Source organism: Suricata suricatta, chromosome 3 (genome assembly GCF_006229205.1).
Source record: "Suricata suricatta isolate VVHF042 chromosome 3, meerkat_22Aug2017_6uvM2_HiC, whole genome shotgun sequence".
Classification (NCBI taxonomy): Eukaryota; Metazoa; Chordata; class Mammalia; order Carnivora; family Herpestidae; genus Suricata; species Suricata suricatta.
In genome coordinates, this window is record NC_043702.1 from 69,726,168 (window position 1) to 69,741,139 (window position 14,972).

At 46.3% G+C, this 14,972-nt stretch overlaps 1 protein-coding gene across 6 annotated transcripts in view; it reads right to left on the reverse strand.

Annotated features, from left to right (window-relative positions):
* TANC1 (tetratricopeptide repeat, ankyrin repeat and coiled-coil containing 1) overlaps positions 1–14,972 on the reverse strand; it is a 238,930-nt gene that overhangs the window by 4,846 nt on the left and 219,112 nt on the right. For all 6 annotated transcript variants that reach the window (XM_029934532.1, XM_029934530.1, XM_029934527.1 and 3 more), the window contains 6 exons: positions 8,717–8,850; positions 7,036–7,159; positions 6,555–6,730; positions 3,396–3,528; positions 1,896–1,987; positions 43–189 (listed from right to left, as the gene is read on the reverse strand). In XM_029934532.1, the coding sequence (XP_029790392.1) occupies positions 43–189; positions 1,896–1,987; positions 3,396–3,528; positions 6,555–6,730; positions 7,036–7,159; positions 8,717–8,850 (806 nt within the window). The remainder of the gene's footprint in view (positions 1–42; positions 190–1,895; positions 1,988–3,395; positions 3,529–6,554; positions 6,731–7,035; positions 7,160–8,716; positions 8,851–14,972) is intronic.

A 14,972-nucleotide genomic window follows, 5' to 3' on the forward strand; every position in this document is an offset into this window, starting at 1 on the left:
CACTCTACTTTTCAAGGAAGAAATTAAGGGCCCATAGCTTACATTTGTTTTTCTTCGGCAGCGAGACAAATTGAGATAAAGGGAAACTCTTAGTTCATTGAATGGCCTCATGTCCTCTCCAAATCCTTCTCGCGGAAATTTCCTTAAAGCATACTGGTACCTCTGAGCTGCCTCTTTCATCTTCCCTTTCTAGGAATCAAAAAAGAAAAAAATCACAGAAATTGGTCCTTCTCATATGCTCCGAGATGAACGGGCTCCCACAACCTGAACACCCTGGCAAGGTTCTCAGCGCCCCTCTCACCTCCCCCCTAAACCATCGGAGCGCACAGAAGGGTCCCGTCGAGGACACGGCGCCCTGACCAGCGTGAACCCCGCAGCCTCGCTGTCCCCACAAGCTTCTGTACCATGAGCTTCACACAGGAAGACACAAATTGGTTTTCTAGGATGCAGTCTGTAAACTGCCTACTTGATAACCATTAATCTTAGTACATCAGGTTGTCCTGTTATATATTTTTGAAAACCATTTCAGGAATGATCCTTCATCCACAGATACTTTAATGGTAAGTGTAACAGAAACCAGATAAACAAATGATGGCACTCCCAGGGCAAGTACAGTCTTGTGGAGAAACCTGGAGCTTGCTGTAGATCATTTGGAAGGAGAACTAAAGTATGGGCTTTAAAAACTGGAACAGCACCGCACATCATTTTCAAGGCTAAAGAAATCAATTTGCTCAGTCAGTTCTGTGGCACAGCAGGTATGAAGTCTGCTGAAAATGGCTTGATATTTCTAACATAATTGCCTACCAAAATTCATATTAAAACCACTTCAAAGGCACAACAACACACACTCTGAACTCAATTTCAAACGGATTATGAGCCAGGAACCCTGCTGGGTTGTGCTTTTTGCCTACATATTTGTTATTATTAAAAAAAGAAAAAGGAGAAACTAAACATACTCCATACAGCAGCCTCCTGATAAAAGGATTAAAATGGTCATAACGCAGTTTTTTTGTTTTATTTTCAGAACTCTTACTTCTGTCTAATCACAGACCTGGAAAGAACAGTCATCTAGGTCTCTGGCCTAGGCATCTATCTAACCCAGGGGTGGGCGCACGACAGCTTCCGTTTTTACAAATGCTCTCTGACTGGGCCATGGCCACACCCATCCGCTCCTGTGTCACTGTGGCTGCTTTCGTGCCACAGCAGCAATCCTGGGGGAGCAGTAACAGACACCATATGGCAAAGCCTGACTAACGTATTTCCTTGTCTCACCTTTTACAGAGCAAGTCTGCTGACCTCTGATCTAAACTGATGTCTTACTTTGGAAATTTTACTTCAAATTTTATTTAAAATCTTTAATTAATTAATCTCTAAATTATATTTCCATTTTTAAGGGAAAATGGAGGAAAAACTGATTATTATATATTCCTCAGCTATCTTAAGTAAAAATATCTCTAGGAACTGTTTCGAATTGCAGGGGCTTACAACTATTCAAAATAAGATAAAGTCTTAGAAGACCCAATGATTCTTTTCTTCTGAAAATGTCTCCTGAGTGGCCCTTTTCCAAAATGTGTCTCTTGACTCCGTGTATTAAGGAATCTGCTACTTGAGGCCACTCTGCCTTCACACTAAGGCTTCAGGCCATAAATCACAGTCACAGCCGTAAGGATTTGTTCAGAAATAATTGTTTTCAAACACAGAGCGTGTCTGCTATCTAGAGGCTCTGCTGTGGAGACAAGAAAGCCTCGGCACGAGGACAGGTGTGGGTCTCCTGGAGCGGCCACTGAAGCCTGGCTATAGGTGTGGGGGGCAGGAGCACGGTCCTACCTTGTCCACACCAAACTAAGAGGTCACTCACAGGCTGTCACATCCCAGAACAGGGCGATACCACTTACTTTGTACATCACATTTCCTTCCTCCATCAATTTCTGTAAAAGTATAATCAAAATATCAGGTTTGGAAGTAGCCATCGCCCAGGCGGCATTTCCTGCAAAACAAACACACATTCAGAGGCACGTCAGCACTCCAGGAGGGAAAGAGTTTACTGCTTCTGGGGCCAGACGGCAGTGCAGGTCGCAGATGGCAGCATAGCATGTCCTGCAGCCTCCAGACAGTACAATGGAGGACAGGGAGCAGGACCCCCAGGCGCTGGTCTCCCTTCCAATCTGCCCCATGCTGAACGAAGCCCCTGGGAGGAGGCTGCACTCCGCGCACCTGTTACTCTGATTAAAAGAGTGCTGGGAAACCAAGGCGTCAGAGCGGCCAAGCTCATCCCTCCCTTCTGCTGGGATTTTGGGAAAACTCCAACACAGCTTCTGAATAATCTCCTCAGCTTCCTGCAGGACTCATGTCTGCTGCCGAGCAAAGGCACGTGTTCTTAGCAGCCTCTTGCTGACCACTGCACAGTCTACACTGCATCTGCCGAGACTGGTCAGCTCTTGCTGGTCTACCCTCTCGCCACAGCTCATGTCTCCCTGGCAGCCAGCCCCACTTCTGAGCACATGCAGGGCATAATGCTTAAGAGAGGACAGTCTCAGAGACAGCCTGCTCTGCTTCACTGACTCTGCTGATTACTAGGACCTTAGGGAAGCTATTTACCTCCACTGTGCCTTGGTTTCCTCCCCTGCAACATGATGGTGTTATCACTACCTACTTAGAGGGTCGGTGAGAATTAAATACATAAAACAAAAAACTGCTCAGAATAATTCCCGGTACTGTGAACTGCTTAGTAACATCAGCAGATCTGTTCATTTTCACCACAGTCCATTCCTGGGAGCTGCCTCTGGCTGAAGGTCTGGCATATTAAACTAGGACAGCCATGTTCTTGTTGCTCTTTACCCACAGATTGTGAGTGGGGGCTCATGCTTCGACCAAGCACACAGAATGGGCTCTCCCTACTCAGAGTCCCCTCTGCCTTGTCATCATCCTCAAATGACCTACCCTCCCTCAAGTTTGCAGTAAATCCTATGAACTTTCCTTCACAGAAACTGCTGGAGCTGTGGCTGCCCTACCCAACCAGGACTAGTCCAGAACAGTGGCTCTCCAACTCAGCTGCTCAGCAGAGCTGCCTGGGAGCTTTCTTAACCACATACCCAGCCTCCCCCAAAGAGCTGAATGGAACCACTTGCTGCCGTGGGTTATCTCTAACAGTTCTAGACTGTTTGTCAACATTGGCCACGGCTTTCTATCCACACTGCAGTGATAATGTCATGAGCTATTTAAGCATTCTGGATAACTGTGTTTACATGAGCCTTGTAGAGAGAGGAAGGAAAAGAAATCTCTAAGCACCTGCCATCTTCTTAACCTGGGATCAGGTTATCTTTATGGCCCCAGACATACCCTAGAATATGAAGTGAACCTCCCTCTCCCACTGCTGAGATGAGGTGTTCACTGACCTAATTTGGCTCCTTTTCTTAGCAGTGTAACCACTACAGATGTGTTTCGACAACCAATGGCTCTATCCAAGGGGCGCATGCCGCTGTGGTCCACGTGCTCAATCACGGCTCCCTTCTCAACCAGATACAATACCTGCAGGAGGAGACAGAGCCCTGAGAGGTGGCTGGTGGCAGAGGTGCCACACCCCACCCACGTCTGCATCCTGGGGAGGAGCTGACAGTCTTAGCTTTACTGCCATCTTCCATGCCTCTGGCCACCAAGTGTCCTAATGGAAACGAAGCCAATGGGTAACTGAGAAGAGGACTGTAATTCACAGCTAAAGCCCACTCTGCCATCAGCAAGGAGGGAGGCAGTGAACACTCCTAGGGAGGGACATGTTATGTACGTGCATTCATATACCACAGAGGAGTACATGCTCATCAACTTCCCAGACCACAGGACGGCCACAGTCATCTTTTCATCTCCAATTACTTAGGAGGCAGACTCCTACAACAGCTCCTCAGTACTGGCAGGCTACAGCAAGGGGACCCTTCTGGAAACACTCAAATCCACATAGCCTGGGTATAGCAAACTAGAAAAACTAGCAGCTTGAGATTACATAAACCCAATTATATCTCACTTTAAGACTTTGGAAAGAGACTCAAATATTGGGAAATGTAAAGAGACAAGTTTTGAGACCATGGTACATGGACTGATTTCAAACAGTATAAGAGCAGTCATTCAGACATATAACACAGAGGAAAAACCACTTGGGCTACTCAAATTGCTGAAAAGAAATCAGCTTAGGGGCGCCTGGGTGGCTCAGTTGGTTAAGCTTCCAACTTCAGCTCAGGTTATGATCTCACGGTTCATGGGTTCAAGATCCGCGTCGGGCTCTGTACTGGCAGCTAGCTCAGAGCCTGGAGCCTGCTTCGGATTCTGTCTCCCTCTCTCTCTGACCCTCCCCTACTCACGCTGTCTCTCTGTCTCAAAAATAACTAGAAATATTTTTAAAAAATTGAAAAGAAGTCAGCTTAGATTTTCACATGAATATGACAGTCGACCCAGCTATTCAAAATGATACGGGAGGGATTAATATCCATAATGTACAAAGAAGTCCTATAATTCAACAATAAAAAACCCAAATATCCCAATTTTAGTATAGAGGTGGAATTTAAGGAAAGGTATTAAGCAGGCTGTGTTTTAGCTTATGGGCAAGTAATAAATTGTATCATGTGTCTTGAATGTCTCATAGATAAGCTGCTATATAACGATTGCCACTTCAGAGAGCTGTGAAATTAGGGGATTAACTAGTTGTTACTTAACCTTCTAATTTCTGTATAAGTCTAATTACATGAAATAGAAGTTGGGGTTCTGATTTTTTACTTTGCTTTTCTGTTTGGAGTGTAATTGTAACTACTGTAGTGTAAATGATGGAAAATAATTGCATATGTTAAAAAAATAAATAAATAAACAGAAAAAAAGGATATGAATAGGCATTTCTCTAAAGATGATATACAAATGACCAAGAAGCATATGAGAAGATGCTCAACATTATTAGTTATTAGAGAAATGAAAATCAAAACTGTAAGTATCACCTCACATCATTAGGATGGCCACTATAAAAAAAAAAGTCCTGGAGAGATGAGAAGAAACAGGACCCCTGAGCATTGCTGGTCAGAATGCAAACTGGTGCAACCACTCTAGACACAGTATGGAAGTTCCTCAAAAAATTAAAAATATTGATCCACCAATCCCACTTCTGGGTACGTATCCAAAAGAATATAGATAAATCTTGAAGAATTTACAGGATCCTGAAATATTTGCATAACCATAGTGGACTATTGTGACTTGTGACTATTCACAATAACCAACAGGTGGAAAGAATTCAAGTGTTCACTGACAGACAAAATGATTAACACAATGTGGCATAGACATACAATGGAAATTATTCAGGAAATCCTGTTCCATGCTACAACATGGATGAACCTTGAAGACATTTTGCTAAGTGAAATAAAGCCAGTTTATAAAAGGGCAAACATTCTATGATTCCACCTGTATGACGTACTAGAGTGGTCATTTCACAAAGTAGTTGGTGACCTATTAGGGACTGGAGGAGAGAAATGAGGTCTTGTTTATTGGATACAGAGTTTTGGTTTTACAGGATAAAGTATGCATATTAGTTGTACAATAATGTGAAGTGTACTTAACACCACTGAACTCTTAGAAATGGTTAAGATGGTGAGTTTTATGCATTTTTAAATCACAATTAAAAAAAAATTACTCTAGAATGCTAAGCTCCTCATTCTTCCTAATGCTGACAAACTAGGATTTGGTAAGGTAAGAGAAGCTGAAAAATAAAAATGTGGATATGTGAGGTTTAGTTAAAGCACTGTTTTTGAAAACTGACATTAGGTACAATTTACCCTGTCCAGAAAATTGAGACCATTTAACCTGAACATCACTGCCTTCTAAAAAGCATCAAGGTCCAGACGTGCAGGGTAAGGACAGCTTCTGCTCTAAATTCCATGGCTTCTAGCAACACAGTGGCTCTCTGGCTAATCTGCACATCAGACATATTTAATTCTTCAAAAATGGTAACTCTCAAGGAGCTGAACATCTTTAACCCCTGCTTGGTGCCTGGGATGTGGAACTTGACAAGGACATGGTTTCTGCCCTGAAAGACATTTTGTAGTTCTTAGATTACTAATGTTTATCCCTTCTTATCTCAATCAGACTTAGGCATTTGGCAAAGAGATAAAGATAGTGCCCTAAGTATCTATACAAGCCACATTTTTATTAAAAATAAACCAGATAATTATTTGATTAATAACTTCTCATATATATAAAAAAGAGATTTTAAAATGCTCTATTTATATGGGTTACGAGAAGAAAATAAAACTACATATGCATGTACATATACATATTCAACATATGTCTGAACACAGTTTGTAATCACAGATCTTGAAGGTTTTAAGAGTCTATTAAAATCTTTACTAAAATTCTGCAACAGACTGAAAGCTAGAGAAGAGAAAAATGAAAACTACCCCACGGCACACAAGTCCACACTGACCACACTCAATACGGCCTCACACGCCCTCTGGGAATAGTTCAACTCGGGTTTCTCTGCAGCACTGGCCGGCGTGCAGGCGGACAGTGTGACCACCTGTGGTACGTACGGTCTCTGCATCGCCATAGAAGGCGGCCAAGTCCAGGGGAGTGCGGCCATTCTTGTCCGTCTGATCTATCTCGGCTCCTTCCTCCACGAGAAACTGGACCACTGCCCTGTGACCCTTCAGACAAGCCCAGCTTAATGCCGACAGTCCCTCTTTGTCCAGAGATGAAAGGGCAGCACCTGAAAGAAAAGCCCATTTGCAGAACATGAGCTTGGTAAGACAAAGCCCAGAGGCAACTGATTCACGTCTGCAAACACCTGGCCTGCCCAGTGGCACTCAAGTCCGTGAGATCTGAAGCTGGTAAAACAGTCACCACCGCTGCAGCCGAGTAACAGGTACTTCTGTCTACTACCTATTCTTTCTACTTGTGTGTAAATCAGAGAATGTCCATAAGAAGTCTTTTTAGTTGAATCGAAAAGCACTGCCAAAGCTCTTTTCTTTGTCCATTCTGAAGAAACCTCTGCACGGGCTCCCGTGCTACTACCTTTTGAAAGGAGAAATTCCACGGTGCTCAAGTGTCCTTCACAGGCGGCCACCATGAGGGGCGTCCGGCCCTGCTTGTCACTTAGGCTCACATCACAGCCGCGGTCCAAAAGTAATCTAACGATCTGAAAGAAACATTGGAATTAGTCTCCCCGCTCCACTTTCAATCCTGTGCTCTCTACCCAGGCAGGTTTTCCACACTGCAAAGCAGTAAAGGAGTCTCTTCTTCAAACACTTCTCTACACTGTGTGATTTGTAGGGCCTGTGCCAGCTTTCCATTGTATTCCTCTGAATAGAACCTTCTTCCAAATATGCACTCTTTTCTTCACATACCTAATTCATTACTCTAGTTGAAGAACACGCACATACAAGGCATGAACATTAACGTGGAAAAGGGGAGATATCAATCACAATCAAGTCATGACCAGACAGACACAATGGGGCTCATGGGATCATTGGGCAGAACTAAAGAAACAGGCAAAGGTCCCGGGTCCCAGGGTGGGGATCCTGCAGCCACACTCCCACAGGAAGGCAGGGGCTACAGGAAAGCATTCACCCACCACACCCCCAAGCAATTTGCTTTGCTAAGCCTCCTAGCTTAGTGGATGGTGTGACCTTCCACTAAGGTGGAAAACTGAGCAGGCAATTTTTAGCAAAGCTTCCTAGAAGACATTCCCAATTTTTAGCAAAGCTTCCTAGAAGACATTCCCAGCCGCAGCTCTATGCCTTCAACCAGTGCATGGCGATAAGGCGGGGGAACACAAACAAAAAACCAGAGAGGTGTCTCCTACAAATACCATCCAGTGGGAAGGGCTTTATGCAGAGGGGAGGCCAGAGTCTCCCTCCCTCTGGCCACAACAGAAGGTGGCATATTCCCATTGCTTTCTTATTCTTGATCCACTGACAGATGATTTCCGAACCTCCCCATGACTTGGGAAACACCGAGCCCAGGACAGAGGATTAGCTAGGGCGTCACAGAGACGTTATAAGGATGACAGGAAGCAGATGGTACAAACCAAGCTCTTGGAAACAGAACTGAAAAACCAAAATCTTGGTAGGGAGGACTCGTAGTTCCTAACAATTGCACTAGCATCACGATTCCGTGATGTAAACTTGGGTCTAGAAAATTCTTCCTAATAAGATCCATTTGTTTGCAGCTTTAATGTAACCTGGTGCCCGGCATGGGGTGGGTACGTGGCCACTGTTTGCAAAATGAACAAATGACTGAATTACTGTTCTCAAAGATCCCCTGCACAACAGGCCACTCCTAGTATAAGAAACCAGCCTGAATCACAGTCCTAGACCAGAGGGAACATGTTTCCTTTTCTAAAGAGCACAACAGAATCAGTCTTCTTCCAGATGCGCTGGACAAATGGGTCACAGAATCATGACAACAGGTATGTTGCAGCACATCTTCTCTTCTCATAACAGAAGACTAACCCTTCCAGTTAAAAGGAGGCAGCTGCAGTCTCCCCTGGTCACCAGCCTTGCTCCCAGTCAGGTTACCGGCCTACAATGGCTGACCACACTAGCCTGTCAAATGCTGGCAGGTATTGAGTAGAACCACTGCACGAGCAGAGGCCAAGAACGTGAAACAGACAGGGCTCAGGGGAGCCGCGTGTGGCTCCCGGGGAAACGGGCACTAGTGAGCTCTATGCCACCCACTGTTTCCCACCGGGTACCTGCCAATGCCCCTGCCGTGCTGCACAAAACAAAGGTGGGACCCCTCTCCTATTAGTCCGAGACACAGCAGCTCCGTGCTCCAGCAGCAGCTCGCACACCTCCAGCTTTCCTCTTCCAGCAGCGGCTGTCAGGGCTGAAGGAAGGGGAGGGGGAGTCTGTTAGTGTGTGGCAGCTGAAGAGGGCTGCAGATTCTTGGACAGTCCTCTCACTGCCAGGAGGGCAGTCCTGCACCCTTCCCCACGTCCCTGGATCTATCTGGGTGGGCTGTGTGACAGCTTTGACCAACACAACACAGAGGAATGAGGACATGCCAGTGGCTGGGCCAGGTCCTGAGATGGGCAACTTCAGTTCTCCTCGGAACATTCATTCTTGGAACCAGCCACCACCTTCCGTGGGAGGAAACCCAAGCGGCCCTGTGGTGACACTCACAGGGAGAAGAACCCAGGCCTGTGTGTGGTTGCCAGTCCCAGGTGAGCTCCCAGCAGCCAGCCAGCCAGTCACAAACTGGCAAGCATGTGTGGGCACCATCCTGATCACAGATCCCCAGAGTCTCACTGCACCAGATAAAGCAGGTGAGCCATCCCTACCAAGCCCAGTCCACACTGCAGATTCAGGAGCCACTATGTTTTTATTTCGTGGTCTTGTTTTGCTTTTTTTTGTCCCCACCCCCACCCTCACAGCAAGAGATAATCAGAATAGAATGCCCCCACCCACACACCCCAGTCCTATTATCCAGTCCAGCCTCTTACCTTAAAGTCATACATTTCAATCAGCATGAACTAGTAATTACTGAGGCAGTCAAGGGCATATCAAATCATCCCTGTCTATACAGAGCTTAGAATCTCTGTACCCAGTCAAGATGCTGGATTAAGAATGTCAAGAAAGCAAGAAAAAAAATCAGATTGTTGGGGGCCTTGAGTGCTCAGGTGAATACTAGTGCAATCCTGTGCAGAGCATGGCCTGCTGGTAGTAGTGGTGTTTGAGGGAAGTCAGCCAAGGATAAAACAAATAGAATGGAAGGAAAGAATACATTGGAAAGGTTCTCATGATGCCCCCACATCAGTGACTACGCCTCCTCACCCCTTCCCCAGGTCATGATTTCCGATGGGGTGTGGTAAAAAGAGGGGTTTAATTACATGAGGGTCCTCTGCTATATCACATGAATCATCATCTAGGAGAAAGGACAGTCATAGATTCCAGGGACAATCTCAGGCCAGGACGACAAGATAAGCTTCAGTGGAGAACAGGACAGGAAGGGGCTGAAGAGGAACGGCGACACCTTAGGAGGGAGCACTGACAATGCGGGTGAGGAAGGAGAGGGCCGACTGTGGTGCCACGGCTCTGTGCCTGCTGCCTGCCTAGGACCACACTGTCCCAGCTTCACACTTAATACACCTCCAGCTACGAGAACAGACCCCAGGTTCCTACAAATCAGTAAGACCTCTCAGTATGAAAATCAGGAAAACATAGTACAAGGCCCTTCACCAAAGGTGAAGTCCAAGCAGCAATGAACTTATGAAAAGTACCCAGCCTCGTTAGCAATCCAAGTAATTGAGGAATGGATACACTCACACACACATCCCATCGCACAGCAGCCCCACTTGCAGACACGTGCCTGGGGCTGCCCCTGTAGGGCACTGGGAGGCGTACTGAGAACAGCCGCTAACCAGAGGCAACCCACAGGGCCATCAACAGTAGGATGCATCAAAGTACGGTAAGGCCCAACAATGGAACACCATACAGCAAGGATGACAGATGCCATGCCGCTGAAGGCAACGCAACGCACCAGTCTCACAAACTTGTCATCAGTTCAAACAACACACAAAGGAACATGCAGAGTGACGTGGTCATACATAGTGCACAGAGCCCCACCACAGCAGGGCACCTCCTTTTAGAGTGCAGCCTGGCTCTGCTGCAGACCCCTGGGTCTATGTCCCATTCTCCTGGGCGCCTAAGGGAGTCAGGCCTAGGGGAGGCAAGTGGTCATACACCCGGCTTTTCACACGCACATCTCCATCCCTCTGTCCTCCTCAGACCCTCTCGGGACAGACAGTTGTACTTACTCCACCTCCAGCCAGCCTGACTACAGGAGCTACATGTGCACTAGCACGTAAACATGACATGTGTGCCTGATCTCCCTGTGAGAAAGAACAGTTCTTCCTCGAAACAATCCTCAGACCGTCCCCAGGGACACAGAACAGTGGGGTCAGAGACTTCACCTCCTCACGCAGAGGCGCCACAGCTGCCCAGCAGATCACCTGAGCTCCCCATCCATCCCAGGGACCTGGTGCACCGGGAAAGTGTGCAAGATAGCAGGACTCATGAGCAAGTGAGCGAATCTGCCGGCCGTCCTCCTCTTGGGACCCTAAGGATGTGAAGGTCAGGCTATGGAAGATGGTGTAGAAAGCAAGGACTCTCCTTCTGGAAAGGTAGGGGGCGCTCACTTTGCTTCTGGCCCTAAGTCCCCTGAGGCAGGGAATGCATCACTAGAGCAGCTTGTCATTGGGCAATCTTAATAACGCTCTCCTGTCATCAGCCATTCAAAGAATTCCTTACAACTCGAAGAAGAGCCACATTTAGCAGCTACCATCTGCACTGCTCATTTTCTTGAGACAGAGACGCAGGGTCTTGACGGCATGTGCCATTCTCATCTGTGTTACCCTAACCACTGCCACTGGCCAAACATCTAAACCTCTAAGAAAATTATAAATAAACACCATAAACAGTATTTAAGTCAGTTTTATATACTGATGCACTGGGGTGCAGGTGGGGGTTCCCATACCCAGAGTATCTGAAAACCAGTGGCCAAGGGGATCCTGTCTACAATATAGAGTCCAAACAAGTGGGTCCTGGCTCCAGCTGTCCCAGGCATGCCCAGGAGAGTCTGTTCCTGCCTTGGTGTTAAGTTTAATGATTCCTAAATAACATGAGCACTTTTTAAGTGCGCTATCTGGATGGATCAGAACACAAGCCATGAGCAGCTTGAGAGATTGAAGTTCTGGGCAGTGAGCCACCTCCTGGACCTGCTGACCTGTGCCTCCTCCAATTAGGGATCTCCCCTGTCCTCTCTGGCCGCAGATGACCACAGCAAGGGAAGAATGAACAAACTAACGAATACATACACACACACACACACACACACACACACACACACACACACACCACACACACATCCCGCAGGCAGGGTCACGGCCAGCTGATGTATAGGACAGCCTGGGAAGGAACTCAGGGCACTTCCTTTTGAGAGGGTCCTGAAGCAGCAGGGCCTCACTAACATTCCATTATCTTCTATTTAGTAAACAAGTTTCATCTGTATTGTAAATGGGGCCTTTAAGTCCGGATGTCTGGTGCAGCTGCTACTGAATTTTTGCAACAGCAGCACATCAGAAATGACAGCCCAGCACTAAAAATAGGGTCCTGTGTTTTACGGAGGCGCCAGAGAAGCCAGGAGTTGGAGCAGCTGATGAGCGGTGAGAGCGCCACCCCAGGCCTGGCGACAGGGCTGGATTCCCTTCTCTTCCTTTACCACCAGACCTGCTGTGTATTTGGTGATTAACTTCCTTTCGAGATGATAAAGCACCTAGAAGCACAGGCTGAAAGACTGTCACACCGAGTTTGCTCCGGCCTAACACCGCCCATGCTCTGCACACAAAGTCCTAATGAGGCACTCTCCTTTTCAAGTGATGCAGGTCAGCAGGACCCGTGTTTCCATTTTTTTACTTCCATGAATACTTTTGGCCTCATCAGTGAAAACTCCTGAGGCTGGAAGGCACCCCAAGTTCTAGCAGTCACAGATTTAAGGACACCATATTCAGAAAACAAGCAATACTGAAGAGTACCAACTACATGCTGAAACAAACAAAATCAGGCAAGGCTCTGCTTGGGAATTCCAACTATTCTGCTGAAAAGGTTGACCTCTGAGCTGACCACCAGACTCTAACGAGGGTCAGTGCACTCTGTGGCCACAAGCAAAGAGGGGAGGGGGAGAAGATAGGAGGAGTGGGCCAGGCACTGGCAGTGGGGAAATGCCTGTTTTCTGGCCAAAGAAATTCAGAGATGAATGTGCAAAAAGACCTGGCATGAAACGGAGACTCTAAAATCAATGTGAGTGAACACATGACGCTTTTTAGGACTTGAACTGGATACAATTTCTTCTTCTTGCAAATTCCTTAATGAGATAGCATTTCTCTAATTAAATTCCCATGAAAGCATAGATCATTTTCTGGGGATTCTGAATAATTGTACCTCAGAAATACTGTCCTGTCTTCAGAACAGATTTGTCACGGCAGACATTCCTTTTAAGAAAACCCAGTTGACACTGGATATTACGAACTTCTGAAAACATCAGACAGATCTGGTTCTTTTTAAAATGGATCATTTGCAGGAATCTTTGACATATTCAAGTTTTCTGGGCAAAGTCTGATTTACAAACACTCAATTATCAACATGCCAGGAACGTAGTCATTCCACACATAGGCTGTTTATAACATTTCAGGGCAGATCTGTCACTCAAATACACAGGCACAGGATGGCCAGCTTGAGGGTTTTAACAATGGATCATTATTCCCCCCTCAGATGTTTCTGTCCCTCATTTAGAGACCTTGAGAGAAGAGTGACAGGTCAGTGCACACAAAGGCAGCTCCCACTTCCTGACAGGGGCTTTCTGAGACACTCCTGACACACTACCATGCCACCCTCCAAGGCCAGGGTGGAACACGTGAGCCCCACCGTCTGCACCGGCAGAGGGGTTAGTGCGCTGGCCCAGATGGCTCAGAAAGGGACAAGAGCAGAGTAGCTCTGATTTGCTTGCAAAATTATGTTTATTGGTGCAATTTATTTCCTAATATATTGGCATTTTCTGCCTGTTATAAAAATGAGTGGAAAACAAAATCAAAGTGCCAACATTAGTAATAAGCAGCAAGATTCTTGTAAGTGTCATCTAGTTGTGACTAAGATGTGCCACAGGCAGTGATATGTGAACCTCAGCTGGAGGCTCTCTGGACAAACCCCACTCAACTGCAAAGGAGAAGAACAAAAGCAAAGAGTGCACATGAAATGATGGAATATTCTCAGGTATTTTACCTAAAAGGTCAAATGTAATTAGGAATTTCATAATTTTTTTAAATGTTTTATTTATTTTTGATAGAGAGAGACAGAGCATGAGAGGGGGAGGGGCAGAGAGAGAAGGAGACACAGAACCAGAAGCAGGCTCCAGGCTCTGAGCTAGCTGTCAGCACAGAGCCTGACGTGGGGCTTGAACCCACGTACCATGAGATCATGACCTGAGCAGAAGCAGGAGGCTTAACCGACTGAGCCACCCAGGTGCCCCTATAATTTTTTTTAAAACTCTTTGGAAATGGCAGCCTCTCTCCCTCGATTTCCAACTTAACTAATCATTTAAGAAGTTGTTAAGATGAAGCTGACCCCCACCATGTTTGGCTTTGTTGTCTTCTGAGTATGGACTAAGTGGCCACCCTCAGGGCGTCTGACAGGCTGGCCCCAAAGCCCTCTGCCTGAGTTAAAGTAGCACTAAACCCAAACAAAAGCTAGGAAACACCCCTATCCACCTGCTAGGAGCAGGGCTGAGATTTATAAAAGCCAAACCCCATAGCCTTGCTTTGTTAGGCATTTGCTTCCTTCATTGAGGGGAGGGGAAAGACTTTCATTAGACAGAATAACAACTTCCTACAGCTATAAATTCTCCATCTCCACAGGGACCAGGCAGTTACTTGATCTAATTCTCAACAACATAAAGAGTAAACACGATAAAGATTACTCTTATTGAAAAATATCACTGCATTGAGGAATGAACCCTGCAGCACCCCCAGCCTTAAATAAAACCCCACTGGGTGGGCTCCACGACCTTATGAACAAGAAGCCAGCACCGCCCAGATACTCAGTGAGTTTCCCAAGTAATGAATGGCTGGGAACACCATCCTAGGTCTGACCCTGCCTTAATGTTCCCTGTTTGGCAGAAGTCCCCCAGGAGGGCCTGGGGGATGGAGGAAAGGATGGATGTTATCAGGCCACAGGCAACAACCAAATATCACATGAACGGGGGACTCCCCATCATATCATACCAGCTCCCGACACTTACCTATGGAGGTTAAAACAAAGCAGGAACCAAATTTAAAGAACATACCTGACATGTGACAAGTTTCTGTAAAAACATGCTATCAACCTCTGTGTGAGAATTAAAGACTAAACATGAACCTCAAATTGCCAAGCAATTCATTATGGAAATAAAATTTACAA